Here is a 16,243-nt window from a genome sequence, read left to right as displayed (position 1 = left end):
ATCACACGATTTAAAATTAAAAATGCATTCCCCACACCAGTGAGCTTTCTTCTTCTTCTTCTTCTTCTTTTTTTTTTGACAGAATTATCACCACCTATCATATTAAAAATGTATTTTTATTATGTTTATTATGTGATAGACTCTCCTCACTATAATGTAAGTTCTATGCAGGCAGGGACTTTTGTCAGCTCTCTACAGTGATTTATCCCCAGTACTCCTAGAAAGATGCCTGGCTTGTAGTTGGTGCTCAAGAATGAATGTTTTTCACTCATACAGCTTTACAACAGCAACAACAACAGCAACAACAACAAAACAACAACAACGTAATCCAAAAATGGTCAGAGGACCTAAACAAGCAATTCTCTAATGAAGACATGCAAATAGCCAATAGGCACATGAAAAAATGCTCAATATTGTGAATTATCAGAGAAATGCAAATCAACCCCCCTCCAATTTGTGAAACAACTGTTTGTACTATAGTTATCTTTAATATTATGCCTAGATAAAGAATCAAGAAATGTTTATTTGTGGAGTGCAATGAAAAAGATCATTGATTTTAGAGTCATGGAGACCTGGGTTTAAACACTGACTCAGCCCCTTTACCAGTCAAGTAATTTGAGTGTGCTGTTTACCTTCATTGACAAATTTCTATTCTGAGAAATGGGACTGATAACACCCAACTCATATTTGTATTAATTAATGTGATAATGTAGGCATTCTTTTCACAGAAGATAGATAGCACCCAAGGATTACTCAAAAGTGTAGTTTCTTTTTTAAAAAATTCTTTTCTTTTTCAGTGCAAGTGGTATATATTTAAGGTGTACAACATGAATATTTGATGAACGTAAACATAGTGAAATGATTGCCACAGGTAAGCTAATTAACATATCTTCTCACATAGTGATCTTTTTTGTGTATATAATGAGAACACCTGAAATCTGATCTCTTATCAAATTTCCAGTATTCAACACAGTATTAACATTAGTCATCCTGCGGTCACATTTATTTATCCTTTAACTGCATCTCCCCATTTCCCCTATCTCCCTGCCCCTGAAAACCACTTTTTCACACTCAGCGTCAGCATCTATGTAATCCACTTTTTTTAAGTTCCACATGTTAGTGAGATCATGCAGGGTTTTTTTTTTTTTTTTTTTTTTTTTTCCTTTCTTTCTGCATCTGGCTTATTTCACTTTGTATAATGTCTTCATCAAAAGAGCTGTTTCCAACCACACTTGCCCTTCTGTGGAACTGTTGTCAATGACATCAACCATTGAGTTGTACTGCCTTCTAGAAGTTGAGTTCCACTTCATAAACTCCTTCCTTTTAGAATTTAATACTAAGATGAAATTTCTGTCTCAAAAATATCAATGTACTTTCATTTCTTAGAAAAGATACCTTCATTTATTTTCACATTAGATTTGCAATCATTGTTAAGGAGAACTGTATAAACCAAAGTTTCCCTTTGCATCCTGGGTTTAAGGAAACACAGTGTCAATTTTTTTATTAAATTATTGTGCTATTATAAATTACAATTTAAAATATACAGTAGTGCAATTAATGTATAGTAGTACAACTTGATTGTACTATTATAAATTATGTTATTAGATTTATCGTACTAAAAAGATTTTGCTCCTTACTCTTTTTTTTAATGTCTTCAATGTGTTCTTATTCCAATAACCTTATTGGATACTTGGATTTTACTCTATGTTCTCATATACATTAAGTATAAGTAACACACTAGCTCTTCAAATTAACACTAGAAAATTAACTAAAATTAAAGTGGAAATTTATTCCCATATGCTGCTTTATGTTCAAACTTTTGTGAGATTGGTTGTCTAATTATGAGAAAAATTTCAATACATTTGGAACGTCTGATTAATTTCTGCATCAAAGAGTTTCTTTCTGTTGTGCCCCCATGTTTTTTTCTGTGAGTTTATATTGGAATCAAGCAGGAAAAGGATACTGGGTGTGTGTGTGTGTGCGCGTCCCCTTAGATTAACTTACCCTGCTGTGTTTATCTGGTTTACTTTTCTAATCACTCGAGGAACCTGAATTGGTCTACTTTTCCTGCATGGCAGACCTAAAACAAAGAGTTTTCTTTGTGGCTTATCTGCTCACCAGAGAAAAAAACAGTGCTCTATCCGTGGTAATCCTTGATACTGCAGGGAACTCAGTTTCTCTTCTCTGCTGCTCCTCTTTAATTTTCCTTTCATCTGACTTTCGTTATCCCATACCTTGAATTCAAATTCACCCTTAGTATAATATATTACTAGTTTATTTATGTATTTGTGTATTTATTTTGGAGCCATGGTTCTCAGGGATGTTTGAATTGATGTGTCAGATATATACAGACTTCACTGTATGCCCAGATGGGTGGGAAGTGGAGATTAAAAATAAGACATTTGTGTGTCCATGTATAAGGAATTTACTGCCAAGCACATAACTGTAACATGATAATGTAATTAAAAAATAAAGGGAATGATAGAAATGAGTTCAGAGAGAGAGTATCTCCGCCTGATGGGTCCACCAGGGAAGACATCGTGTGTGGCCTTCATATTGAAAGGAAGGCCTTGAAGCAGAGGAGACAGCATGAAAAAAGCCAGGGGCAGGTTGGGAAGCAGTGAGTAATGTGGCCTGCCTGAACCCACAGTACGTGGAGGGAGGCTCCGGAGATACGATCGAGGGAGCTGGGGCCAGATGAGGAAGGGAGAGATGGGGCCTCGAATTTTAGATTTCATGTCTAATACCATTTTAATTATGTCATTTCCTTGCTCTAAACTTGCACTGGCTCCTCCTTGCCTGAGAAATACAGGAAAAGCCAGCAGCTTTATGGGAAGTGGAAACTGATTATATACAGCTAGGATGAAAGAGAAAGATGAGCTCCAGCCACAAAATTTAAAGATTCCAATAAAGGGGTCCAATTCTGTTTCCTAACATGTTAAACAAAGCTATCAATCCAAGACAAGTCTGCTCAATTGAATTTTCACTAAGGACGCAGTTGAGATACTGAATCTCTCTGCCCACTGCTGCCTGCCATCTGTTTTTCCATCTCAGGATGACCCCATAGTTACAGATCCTGATTTTCACAGAAGTAAGTATGAAACAGATAGGTTTTGGCTATTAGGTCAAGTGTTGAACTGGAAATTCAGTGACTTAATATTCCAATGAACCGGCTGTGTCACCAGGGACTTAAGGCTACTTGCTTGACCTTTTTTAATGTTTCACATTATGGGGATAATTTTTCTCAGGGTTGTTGTTAAGAGAGCTAATAAAACATTACCATACAGCACCCAGCTCTGACTAGAGATTTAACGTCGGTGCTCAAAAAGTTCTAAACTGTTGTTTGAGCATTTGTTTCTAAGGTGCAGATAGTGATGCTATGACCAGGACAGTTCTTTTAGACTCATTTGAATGTCTGGCTATTCACAAGAACTAGGCGTTTCTGTGAGTTACAGACACGTCTAAAGAAGACAAGCAAAGGACATTTACTGTGTTTCTCAAATGGGAACAAAAAGAAGCTCTGTTCATAAGGTCTTTCTCTTATTGTTCATCTCAAAATGATGATTCCCAAGGGATAAGTATTGTATTTATCAGACTGTCATAGACTCTCCAAAACTTTAACATGGGTAGATGGATACACTATACCTTTAATGTTAATATTAAAAGTTAGCTTTATAAAAAGCTTTTCAACCCAACAATTCCCAAGAAGAAAGTTACAGGTAGTGAAGAAAGTTACAGGTATTGAAATGAATTTGCTAGTCCAGAAGGCAAATATGGATATGATTAAAGGGTGCATTTCCTTCCTCCTATCCCACGCCTGCTGGTAGGCCTTTCTGTGGCTCTCCCTTTGGTTCCTCTCCCAAAACCCCAGACAAGGTCTGAGGACCCCAACAACTGAGTGCTGGTAGAGGGAAATCGCCTAATAGCTTTTCATTCCTCTAGTCTGTTGGGCACTGATAGGTAATGTTATCGAGACAAGCCCTGATGTGGTTTATTGCTTTCCTGTCACACAGCCTAGTTCTGTCCTGCATCCTATATGGCTCCCAAAGGTAATCAAAGTGACTAGGTGGAAAATTCCAGGCAATTTTTAAGGATCCATATGGGTGGAGGGCAATGTTACTTCCAATGAATAATTCACTGGTAATTAGTCTTCAAAAGAAAATTTTCTCTCTCATGGGCTATTAGCATTCATGTTAAATTCCCTATGACCTCGTAAATAGCTAAATGCTTTGATCCTATTGGAAATATCAATCCCTTGTTTTCCATTACAACTGCCCCCACCTTCAGTACAAGGAAGGAGGGGAGCGGTATGGGGCAATTGCTGAGGGATTACTCAGTATTTGAAGCCTGCACTTAGGGCATGGATGTGATGGCGGGTGGGACAGGAGTAGGCAGACATTGGAATTATAAGCTTCTAAATCAAGCCTCTGTTCTCAATAGCACTAATTAAAATTTGTAATTATTTTATTTTGTTTATTTTTTTATTTCTCAATCCCTCAACTCCCCCACTGCTATAATTCTAAGCTTTGTGAGATCAGGGACCCTTTTATGCTGTTCATCACTGTACGCCCTATGCCTCCCACAGTACTTCATAAATGACAGACACCATAAATATTTGTTGAATAATTACATAAATTGGTCTTGAGAACTGAAAATCTAATTTCATCACTTCAATGCTTAAGAATTCTTCAGTGACTCTTCCAAGGCATTAGGATAAAATAAATCCAAAATCTTTGGTTTAGCATTAAATAAATGAATGAAAAGTAAGTCATCTGGTTATTCCAGATTATTTCCCCAGCTAGTAGCCTATGGTTCCCTCCACCTTCTCCCTGCAAGGAGGGGAAGTTTCAAACACAATAAACAACCTGCAGTTATTCCCATGTCATATTCATTCACTTCTTTCCACATAACCAGCAATAGTCAGTTCAAGGGGTCATTCATCCCAGAAAGCTTTTCCCAACTCCCTCCCTGATCTTGGAAGTACCTAGATGCTAAGGTACTTCATGTTATTGCATTGCAACTCTTCTGTTTTATCTTCTACCTCTGCTCAAAATTTAAACTCCTTCAGGAAAGAAGCCTGTGATGGTTAATTTTGTGTCAACTTGGCTAAGCTATGATGGTCAGCTGTTCAGTCAAACACTAGGCTAGATGCTGCTGTAAAGGTATGTTTTTAGATATGATTTACATTCAAATCAGTAGACCTTGAGTAAAACAAACTACCCTTCATGACGTGACGGGTATCATCCAACAGTTGAGACTTTAAGAGCAGAAGATTGAGGTTTCCCAAAGAAGGAATTCTCCTCAAGACCGCAACGTGGAAACACTGTCTCAGTTTCCAGCCTGCTCTCCCCTGGAATCAGGATTCAAGCCTGCAGAATTAACTCTTACCTGAATTTCCAGCCTGTGGGCCTGCTCTACAGATTTCAGACCTGCCAGCACCCACCATGTGAGACAATTCTTTAAAATCTCTCTCTCTCTCCCCCCTTTTCTCACTCTTTTATGTATATATTTACATTTACATCTCCTATTGGTTCTGCTTCTCTGGAGAAACTTCACTAACACAGGAGCTTTCTATTTTAACTCCTGTGCATAAAACTTAGCACAATAAGTAAGTGGAAAATTAAATCTAGCTTGAAATCCCTTAATAGAAGAGGACTTCACAGTGCAGCTAATATAAATGAGGTTGACTGAACCAGGTCCCCAGCAAATCCCCGAGCACCGCCCCTGCCCCCTGATAACTAGATCATCTGACACATAATAAAAATTAATAAGGAGAATATACATTTTATGAATCCATTTATTTTGTTTGGAATTCTGGAGACCACATTACAAAGATTCCATCCAGTACCACGAGCCCTGTGAATAAAAAGCAGTTGGGTTCGTGTCTCGTCCTTCTGAGAAGGGAGACAGCAGGGTCAGCTGCTCTTCTAGAGCACCTAAAACTTTGTACCTTTCTCTCTGCATCCCATTCCACTCCTTTTTATATGGGCTTTGACTTTTGTGTGACTGATAAGTCACTGGAAAAGACCTCTCCACACCAGCTGCTTTGGCCTGCCTGTCATTCAGTATCTGGTCCAAACAAAACCTCAGCATGTCTTCAGTGGGGTAAATAAGCATGTGACCAAAGCTCCAGGCTAGGATTGACAGCCTTGGGGTATCTTCCTGGTGTTTGCTGGATTCCTGGGTTTGTGCTGGGAACTGCCAAGTCATTCCCAATATGCACGGCAGAGAGTAGGTACTCATAAATATTTACTGAATACCCCTGAGAATGAAGTGCACACCAGGAGGGTTCTCACCAACATGTTGTCCATCACCGACTCCATCCTCCTGAGTCTCCTCTTTATGGGCATTATCCTCCTCCATCAGGGTCTTCTGATGAGTCTCAAAGGAGAAACTTGGATTGATGTCAGCCTGTGCTCAGCAAGAAAAGAGAGGTACCATGAGTGGGAAGCTGGAAGCTGAGGTGACCTCTGAAAACTGAAGGTCAACAGAGCTGACGTCTGGAGAATACTAACTGCTATTGAATTTGTTGAATTCCCACCGCTGAATATCCTTTAGAATGACAAAACTTAAACACCATCACCACCAACCACCACCACCAAAAGCATACTTTTGGCTAGAATAATTAAGGTTTTTAAAAAAATGATGATGGCAAACAAGCAATGGGCAATATTCAGACCAAGAGAAGAATCAGTTTTTCAGCATAGTTGTTTCTGCTTGAGGTTTATTATTGCTTGTTTTCTATTTTCATCCCATGTTAATTGTTTACTAGTCACCTTGTTAGACATTATGCCTTTGTTACCTCTTTTCATTTTATAAAATCTCACATTATAGGAACAGAAACCAGTGTCCTTGTTTTTAAGAGCTCCCCAAGGAGCTCCTGACTTTAAGTCAGGCCTCCCACAGCTCTCATCTGTTCAGTTTTCTCTGCAGACTTCATGGTGCCTCAGGGGATGGTATGGTCCCACCATCATATTAGGGCTCCCATTTGTTGTGTACCTATTTTACCAAATATTTCTCATTTGATTTTCACAGTGACTCTTAGACTAAGTATTATCATTCCCACTTTACAGATGAGAAGCCTGAGGCTCAGGAAGAATAAGAGAGTTATCAAAATCACATAACCAGTAATGTACATTACCTCATAAGATAACAACCCCCATCTCCTAGTCAAATGCTAAAAAAAATCAGAGTTTGTTTACATGGTTCTTAGTGTATTAGGGAGGATGGATTTTAATGGTGGCAGAATTGGAGGCAGAAAGACCAATTAGAGGTCTACACAGTACTTCAAGGGAAAGATGTTAAGAAACTAAACTAGCACATTTGTTTAAGATAGCAAGATTCAGGCTGTGATATATATGGGAGGTAAAGGTCATCAGGTCAGGATGATTTACTGGTACTGGGAGGTGGGTGCAGGGGAGAGTATGGTATGAATCTGGATAAGTGGTGGATGATGGCACCATTAGATAAGAATGGAAATACTGGAAGTGGAGCAGATTTGGAGTGAGGAGGGGAATTTGATTTTGAACATATTGAGTTGGAGGATATCTGCAGATCATTCAAGTGAAGTGCAGGGTAGAGATCATGAGCCAAGCTGGTTTATAGGCTGAGGGAAGATAGAGAGGGAGACAGTAAAGATCTAGGAGAGAGGGGATTAAGTGATGGAGCAAGTTTCTGGGAGAAGAGAGAGAGGATGAGGTCAAGAACCCAGCTGAGGCCTGGCCTTGACCAGAAGACGTCCTCCTCGTCTTAAGAAGCCGGGTGGAGGAAAGGAGAAGAGGATGGACGCCCACGTAGATCAAGAGCTGTGTGGCAGGAAGAGTTTAAGCATTCCTCATTTTACATACTGACGGTCTCACTTCTGCCAATGAAGTAGAAGGCCAACTCTCCATGGGAAGTCTACCACTCTGAATATTTTTGTAGGAGATAAATGCTGAAATATAGACTTCAAAACTTGAAAAACTTTCATGCTGCAAATAATACCCAGAAAGAGAAAAGACAATCCACAGAATGGGAGAAAATATTTGCAAATCATATATCTGATAAGGGACTTGTATCTAAAATATAAAAGAACTCTTAAAATTCAAAATGGTCACAGATCTGAGTAGAATTTTTTTCCAAAGAAAATACACACATGGCCAATAAGCACACGAAAAGATGCTGACATCATTAATCATTAAGGAAAAGCACGTAAATGCCACAATCTGACACCAGTTCAGACCCACTGGGATGACTATGAAAAAGACAGATAACGGAGCATATCGGCATGTAAAATGCCACTTTGGAAAACAATCTCTCAGTTCGTCAAAAGGTTAAACACAGAGCAGCGATAAGACTCAGCAATTCCACATACAGCTATTTACCCCAAAGAAAGGAAAACATATGTTCACATATAACTTGAATACAATGTTCATAACATCATTATTCATAACAGCCAAAAAGTGGAAATAACTCAGATGTCTGTCCTTTAACTGGTCAATGGATAAATAAAATGTGGTATATCTATACCATGGAATATTATTTGGCTATAAAAAGGAATGAAGAACCGATATACACTCTGACATAGATGAACCTTGAAAACGTTATGTTCAGTGAGAGAAGCCAGTCACAAAGGAGCACATATTATATGATTCTATTTATAGGAAATGTCCAGAATAGGCAAGTCGGTAGAGACAGAGTAGCTTGGTGGTTGTCTGGAGCTGTTTGTGGGGGACATGGTGGAGGAGGGACAGGGAGGGACCACTGATGGTTATGGGGCTTCTTTTGGGAGTTGATGAAAATGTCCTAAAAGTCGATTGTGGGCAACTCTGTGAATATATTTTTAAAAAATGAATTTTACACTTTAAATGGATGACTTGTATGCTATGGGAATTTTACTTCAGTAAGCCATTTTAAAAAAACAGAAATTTGAGGTCTGAGGAAAGGATTACTGACAGAGGCAAAAACTGAAGAACACTGCTGAAGACCAGATATTAATAATAACTGTCATTATCTCTGAGGATTCACACGCCAGGCACTGTGCTAAGTGATTCACCTGCATTATCTCCTTTCATCTTCACCACAAATCCACACATATTAGGTATACTTCCCTCATTTTACAGACAACACAATTAAAGCTCGGAAAACGTAAAGAACTTGTTCAGGGTCAACAGTGAGAAAGAGACAGACACAAAATGTAGCCCCTCATCTTTGTCAGTCTGGAGCCTGTTTCTTAATACCCGTACTCTGTTGTCTCTCACAAATTTTGCCTTTCTATTTGACTTCATCTTTCTAGGTTCAGCACAAATGCCAGTGTCTTTATGCCAGCATCCCCATAAGTCTGTGTCTACCATTCTTTGAGTGTAGCAGCCTTTCATCTCTGCAATGCTAATAAAGAGTCGCAAAATAAGTGCATCAATAAATTAGCACTCTCTTTACCTCCTCCACACTCAGGAGTCCTAGAAGCATGACCACTGCTCTGTACTGAGCGACTTCCCAAGCTTCAGAACACTAAGAGATAAAGTAGCCAAGAGCTCTACCCAGAGATAATGCTTCTCTCCCTACTCCTCTGTTTGGAGAGGTTATGGGTGAGCAGAAAGGAACAAAAGCCAATCTCATCTCGTAGATAATGGAGACAGAGCACACACCCACGCCCCTCTGGAGCTGGTTCTCTCAGGTTTTGAGATCTTGCTGCTCTCCGCCAGCTTTCCTCACCTATTAACTGCAGATAGACCTAAATTAGTCCTCACCATGTAGCAGGCATTCAAGAAATTTTATCTTCCTTTTCCATTCTTTTCGCAGTCCCTCATCCCATCCCCATGGGGCTAGAACTTACTGTTTATATCCAAGCATCTAGTCTGGGGTGGGGGACTAAAAGAAGAGGCAAAAGACAAAGCTGGCTCGCCGAACTGGTCTACCTAATCTCCTCTGTGCTCGGTAATCACAGCAGAACGCTGGGACCCAGTTAAGCTGAAACGCTAAGAGTTTCCTGAGGCAACTATGACATCTGTTTACATATTTCTTAATGCCATGTGAAAAATAATATAAGAAGCAGCAGAAGAAAAATAGTCCTTTATAGTAAAATGTCCCAGTGTTTATGTGGGTTAGATTGTGCCAGACATCGTACTGGTCTTTTTTTTTTTAATTGAGGTAACATTGGTTGGAAGCATTATACACTTTCCATGAGTACATTATATTTAGACTTCTGTGTACACCACAGTGTGCTCACCACTGAAAGCTTAGTTTCCATCGATCAGCATACAGTTGACCCCCTTCACTCATTGTGCCTTTGCCCCCTGTTAACCACTACCCTGTTCTCTGCATCTGTGTGTTCGTGCTGGAGTCTTTACAGACATCATTTAGTCCTCACACAGCCCACTGGGGTAGGTTCTCCTGTCGGACAGATGAGAAAATACAAGGTAGAAGAGCAGGAATAATTTCTCCAAGGTTATTCAGTCAGGAAGGGGAGGGAGGCAGGAACCTCGCAAAGGTCTGTGTGACTCTAAAGCCAGGTCTCTCTGTCTCTCTGTGACACCGCCCCCCACATCCTTTCTGCTATCACCAAGCCCCGTTTCATGGACATTGTTTTCCTAAAAACAGTGTGAAGGAACATGATTGTAACACGTAAATATATTCACAAGCAGTCATCCTACATCACTGCAAAATACTAGATTAAATATTTAAAAACAGAACACAATATCACATTAAGAAAATGTACCATGATCCAGCGGGATTCATTTCTGGAATGTAAGGATGATTTGGTGTTAGGAAATCTATTAATATGAACATGACATTAGTAGATGTAAGAGTAATAATCATATGATTATTCTGTGGATGAAAAAAAAAAAGCTTTTTGAAAGAAATTTCCTGAAAAAATCACTGAAGAAAATAGAAATTGATGCGTATTCTCTAAAAAGCCAGAATTGTGCTTATTGGGGGTAATATTAGAGGCAATTCTAATAAGATTAGGAAAGAGTCAGGAATGCTCACTATCTCTGTTACTATCGGCCATTGTTCTAGACATATTAGTCTGCACAATTTAAAAAGAGAAAGCAATAAGAGGCCCATGAGTTGGAAAAGAAGTAAAAACTATTTTGGGGCGATCTGGTAGTTTACCTAGAGAACCAGAGAAAATCAACAATAAACTAACACAGACAGTAAAATTAATGTACTCTTTTTAAAATGTTAAAGATAATGTTAATTTTACAATAATTTCAGAGATACTTTCAGAAATAATTTCAGAATAGCTTCAGAAAAGCTACAAGAATAGCACAAAAAACAATTCTTTCTGGAATCACTTGGGGATAAGTTTTGAACATGGTGCCCATCATTCCTGAATAGTTTAGGGTGTAACTCATCAAACAAGGACATTCTCAGGTAACTACAACATAAGGATCAAAATCAAGAAATTATCATTGACACTTACTAACACTGAATTCACAAACTCCATTTAAGTTTAATCAGTTGTCCTGGTAATATTCTTTCTCAGATCTAATCTGGGATCATGTGTTGCATTTAATGATCACATCTCTTTAGTCTTGTTCACTCTGCAAAAGTGCAACCTGGGTGGCCTCTCACAGACTAATTTATCCTTACTTCGACCCCCCCTGCACCAGGGGTGATGGAAACGGCAGAGAATGATCGCAACCAAATGCCATCCTGCCAGACATATAAAATGAGTAATTGCTTGAGTGTGTAACAAGAAGCCTAGAAGTTATATTATGCTTTTATCTTCTTTTATTTTTACCATAAAGGTTTTAAAAGAGACTGTAAAAATAGAAATATATTAAACCATTCACTCGTTGTTGAATTCTTTCTAGTTAGGATGCTCACAAGCAAAAAATGTCTTGTTTCCAAATGGTCTAAGACAATCTCTCTTAAGTTCGATTTAACAGTATATCTCCTAGATCAGAATATTCTCAGACCTGTTTTGCTCTTCAAGTAAATCTCAGTTAAGGAGCCTGTTTTTAGATTAAATTTTAAGTGAGCACACAGAGAATACAACTATCTCCTTTGAGTTAGACATGAATTCTAAGTCAGTTAAAAAAAAAATCTAATCTGACTGCCTCAAAGTTCTGTTGGGAATTCTTGGAAATCTGTCAGATTACTACTAATTCCAAGGAGTGGTAGTTTGAATTTCTTTATATGTAAAACTTACAACTACTTTTGCCTAATTCTATTTTTATGATAGTCAAATCATTAGATTTCGTCCTAGCTGACTGTCGACTCTCTGAAGGGTTTTGAAAATACACCAGGTCTGTAGGTAACTGTCATGCTTTGCTTGCTTGATGAATCTTTGTCCTCATTATGCTTTCTGGATGACTTACTCAGATACATTATTGGATATTTCTTATTTCTTTTTTCTTTAGCCCAGATAGCTTTCTTGAGCTAGTGTAGTTAATCACATTGAGAGTTCATAAGAGGTTTTTTGTTTGTTTTTTTAACAGCAAATTCTAGATATCCTGGAGTGCCTGGGGTCTATGCTTCTTTAAGTTGACTCAGTGGGAGTGTTTATGAATACAGGGTTCTATTTTCTAGTCACCTCCTTGATGACAGAGTACCACCCCCCCCCCCACTTTTTTTTGGCTACATTTCTTTGTGGGAGCCATTTTTCTCAGAATAGGTTGGAAAGAAAGAGAGAGAGAAGGATTGTGGGAGAGGTCAGTTCCTCTTCCAGGCTGTCTGCAGGTAAGGCGACACCAGGGAGTTTTTAAAAATACAGATTCCTTAACCTCACTCCAGACTTTCTAAACAGAATCTGTGTGGGTGTGTCCATTAATATGTACTTTTAAGGAGTGCCCAAAAGATTTTTTCCTTGACTAGCATTGAGAAGTTGTATTCTACACATTGGTTTATCATAATGATGCCTAAAAAAAATCAGAGTTTGGGAAATGATGCTCTCTATACCTCCTTCTCAGTAAGCCATAACTCACACTGATATATGCATTTAAGGAAAGTCTATTTAATTTTGTTGAACTCAGCATTTCCCAAATTTCTTTGAGTATAGAACATATATATATATATTTTTGGACGCAACACATATTACTCTAGCACACCCCAAAAAACAGGCTATGTGAAATAATGGCCTAGAAAATATGACTCACCGTGTCACCCCATCTTTATTAACAGTCAGCAGCTCTTTGATGTTTGGCCACTCAGCAATGAATGTAACTGCAGCTATTCCTCAGGGCTATTACACAAGGTTTCATAAGGCCTTCATGCCCAGTGTTACTCTCTGACTCTCCCTCTGCTTATTCCTAACCTTTAGATGTTTTTCTAAAAAAACCAACAACAGTTATGAAAGTTAATACACATTGATTGCTGACTATGTGCCAGACTCCGTTCTAAGCACTTTGCAGGCATTATACTACTTAATCCACAGCCCTGCAAGCAGCTTTTATTATTGTTATAACAATATTACAACAGGATGCAGAGGAACAGAGCGATTAAATAGCTAAACCTAAGAACATACACAGAAAGTGGTGAAGCAGGTATCACAGACGTTAAATCCAGGTGTTCAGACTCAGAGCCTATCACATTAACTGCTCATTATTTTGCTTGAGCTTTAGCCATTGGTCTTCCTCTGTGTGCTCCTCCTTGACAGTCACATTCAGCCAAAGTGTCACCTTGCCCATGGCTTCCTAAGTCCTCTCCCTAACTCTTGCTCTCTCTCTTCTGAGCCACAGACCCACCTCCCTAACTGTTTTTTAGACGTCTCAGTGAGGAGTTACATAACGGGAAACTCAACCTATTTCTAACAGAATCTCATTTTTCCTCTCCAAACTTACCCCTCCTTTTGTGTCCCCTCTTTTCAGTCATTCATATATGTCTTCACGGGGCACATATGGGCATCTGCCATGTGTTTGGTACTGTGCTGTCTTGAGGGTACACATCAACGTGAACAGGACTTGGGTTCTCAGCCCTAGTGTCTGCTGCTCCATAACGTTAGTGTTACGTGCTCCGTCAAGCCCTCCTCCTCCTCCGTTATGTCCTTCCAGATTAAACCCCAGCAGCTGTTTTATTCCCTAAATTATTAATGAATTACATTCACTTGAAAAGACACTTGATTGTCCTGGGTTACCTTCCTGTGACAGGTCACCGGCACTTGTATTCTAAGAAGGGGGCACCATCCACACACTCTTCTTACAATGTGACGTCAATATTCCTTCATCATGAAGTGGGGTCTACGCTTCCTCTCCAGGATCTGGGTGGGCTTGTATCTGCAGAGGGAGTGATACCAAGTGATACTTTCCAAGGTTAAGTCCCAGCAGGCCAAACAGCTTCGGCCTGGCCCTTGGGGATGCTTATGCTTGGAACCCAAGCCCCAAGCCAGAAAGACTGCAAGGAAGGTATTTCAGGTGCCAGTCCCCCCTGAGAGCCCAGGTGACAGCCAGTGCCAGCCTCTAGACTTGTGAAAAAGCAGAATTCTGACAATTCTCATTTCTAGCCTTCAATTCACTCTAGCTGATGCTGAGTGTAGAAAAGATGTCCCCCTGGGCAGATTTGTGAACAACATAAATGTTGCCATTGTTTTAAGCTACTGAGTTTTGTGGTGGCTTGTTAGGTAGCAATAGACAACCAGAACAGGCGCCTGCTGTTCTTTCAACCAGCTATTGCCAGGGGACAGGTACCATGACACAAGGTTCTCTGCCGGAAGGAATTGTTGCCAGGGAGGCAGGCACCATGACTAAATGTCAATTATGTCCCATTCTTTAAAATTTTTAGTCGTCTATAGCACATAATAAAGTATTTTATACAGACTATCTGTCAAATAAGTATTTACTGAATTGAAATGTGGTGTGATAGTAAGAACATGCATTTTGCTGTCAGATATACTAAATTTCGGTCCACAACTCCAGCTGCTATACCTCTGGGGTAGAGAGTAAATTGCCTTCCTAAGTCATTAGTTTCCCGTCTTCTGAAACTGATGTGACGATTAAAATACTTCAGGCATGTGGAGTGCCTAAGAGTGTGTGGTTCATGGCAAATCTCTTCCCCAGCTGCTTTCTCACTCCCAAATTTTTAAATAGGAGAAATAGGGATAAAATGAGAAAAACTGAAACTTGATTGTGAAGGATCCCGAATGTATGGCTAAGGTCCATTTTTCAGGCAATGGGAACTCCTGGAAGATTATAGAGATGTGATACGCATAAGACAATTAAAAAAGTTTTTACTGACATGTAGTTGATTTATGATGTTAGTTTCAGGTATACAGCAATGCGATTCAGTTTTATAAATATACATATGTATATATATTTTCTTTTCAGATTCTTTTACATTATATGTTATTATAAGAAATTGAATATAGTTTTCTGTGCTATATATTAAGTCCCTGTTGCTTATCTATTTTGTATATAGTAATATGTGTGCATAAGATAATTTTTGAGGTTAATATGACCATAATGTTAGAATGAGAGACCAGATATGAAAAAACCAGTGAGGAAGCTAAAGTCAGTGTCTAAGCATGTTGAACACTAAATAGTGTCTAAAACATGTAGTCAAGGTGATATCAGGTCTGGGTTAAATGGCAGAATGATACTACAAAGGAGGTTTCCAGAGACTTGAGTTGGGGTCTACAAAGGAGAAGAATAAAGACATTAAGTCCAAAATTGGCCCCAGTAATGTGACAGCACTTATTAAAAATTGTTCACATAGGATTCCCTATGATCCAGCAATGTCACTTCTAAAAACCAGTCTTATAAAGAAATGATAACAGGAGTACTTAAAGTCATATGTGCCAAGATATTTACTGCAGTCTTGTGTGTGGGAGCCCAACATTAAAAAACTGAAACCACCATCAGTCAGGTAACAGTTAAGTAAACTATGGTATATCTATGCTATGGAATTGTCTGAGAATGAGTAAATCTAAATAAACTGACCTGAATACGTTTTAAGTAAAAAGAGTAACTATAAACCAGAATGCATAATTTCATCTTTTGTTAAAAGCAGAAGAAAAGCCTAAGTGTCAGAAAGTAAAAACTAAACTCGTGCTGTTTTCATCTGGGGATTAAGAATGAATGGAGGGGTTTAGGGTAGAGTGGTCTGAAAATAATTGAATATTTTGTATAATTTTACCTTTTGGCATTCTTTGTTTTTTTCTTTAATAAAAAACATTAAAAAATTTTAAGTTTGCAAACTTCATACCAATACAAGCAGTATCACTGACAGAGAGTCGAGGATTCTGGGAAAAGAGGATGATTTGATGTAGGTTAGTATATTTGGTACAAAGAACTAAAGTGTGGTTGGAGCTGTAGCTGTTGGCAGC

The 16,243-nt window shown here is 38.8% G+C and overlaps 1 protein-coding gene across 20 annotated transcripts in view; it reads right to left on the bottom strand.

The window, feature by feature from the left end:
- The window catches only part of PHLDB2 (pleckstrin homology like domain family B member 2), a 207,479-nt gene that overhangs the window by 102,525 nt on the left and 88,711 nt on the right, over positions 1–16,243 (bottom strand). For 19 of the 20 annotated variants that reach the window (XM_074363206.1, XM_074363207.1, XM_074363178.1 and 16 more), the window contains exon 2: positions 6,297–6,411. In XM_074363206.1, coding sequence (XP_074219307.1) covers positions 6,297–6,363 — 67 coding nt within the window. In that variant the 5' untranslated portion in view covers positions 6,364–6,411. Of the gene's footprint in view, positions 1–6,296; positions 6,412–16,243 lie in introns of those variants that run through there. The other variant, XM_074363192.1, reaches the window with a different exon arrangement.

This window comes from Camelus bactrianus, chromosome 1 (assembly GCF_048773025.1).
Source record: "Camelus bactrianus isolate YW-2024 breed Bactrian camel chromosome 1, ASM4877302v1, whole genome shotgun sequence".
Taxonomy (NCBI): domain Eukaryota; kingdom Metazoa; phylum Chordata; class Mammalia; order Artiodactyla; family Camelidae; genus Camelus; species Camelus bactrianus.
The sequence above is the reverse complement of the archived record's forward strand: the minus strand, read 5'-3'. Positions and strand labels throughout refer to the sequence as shown.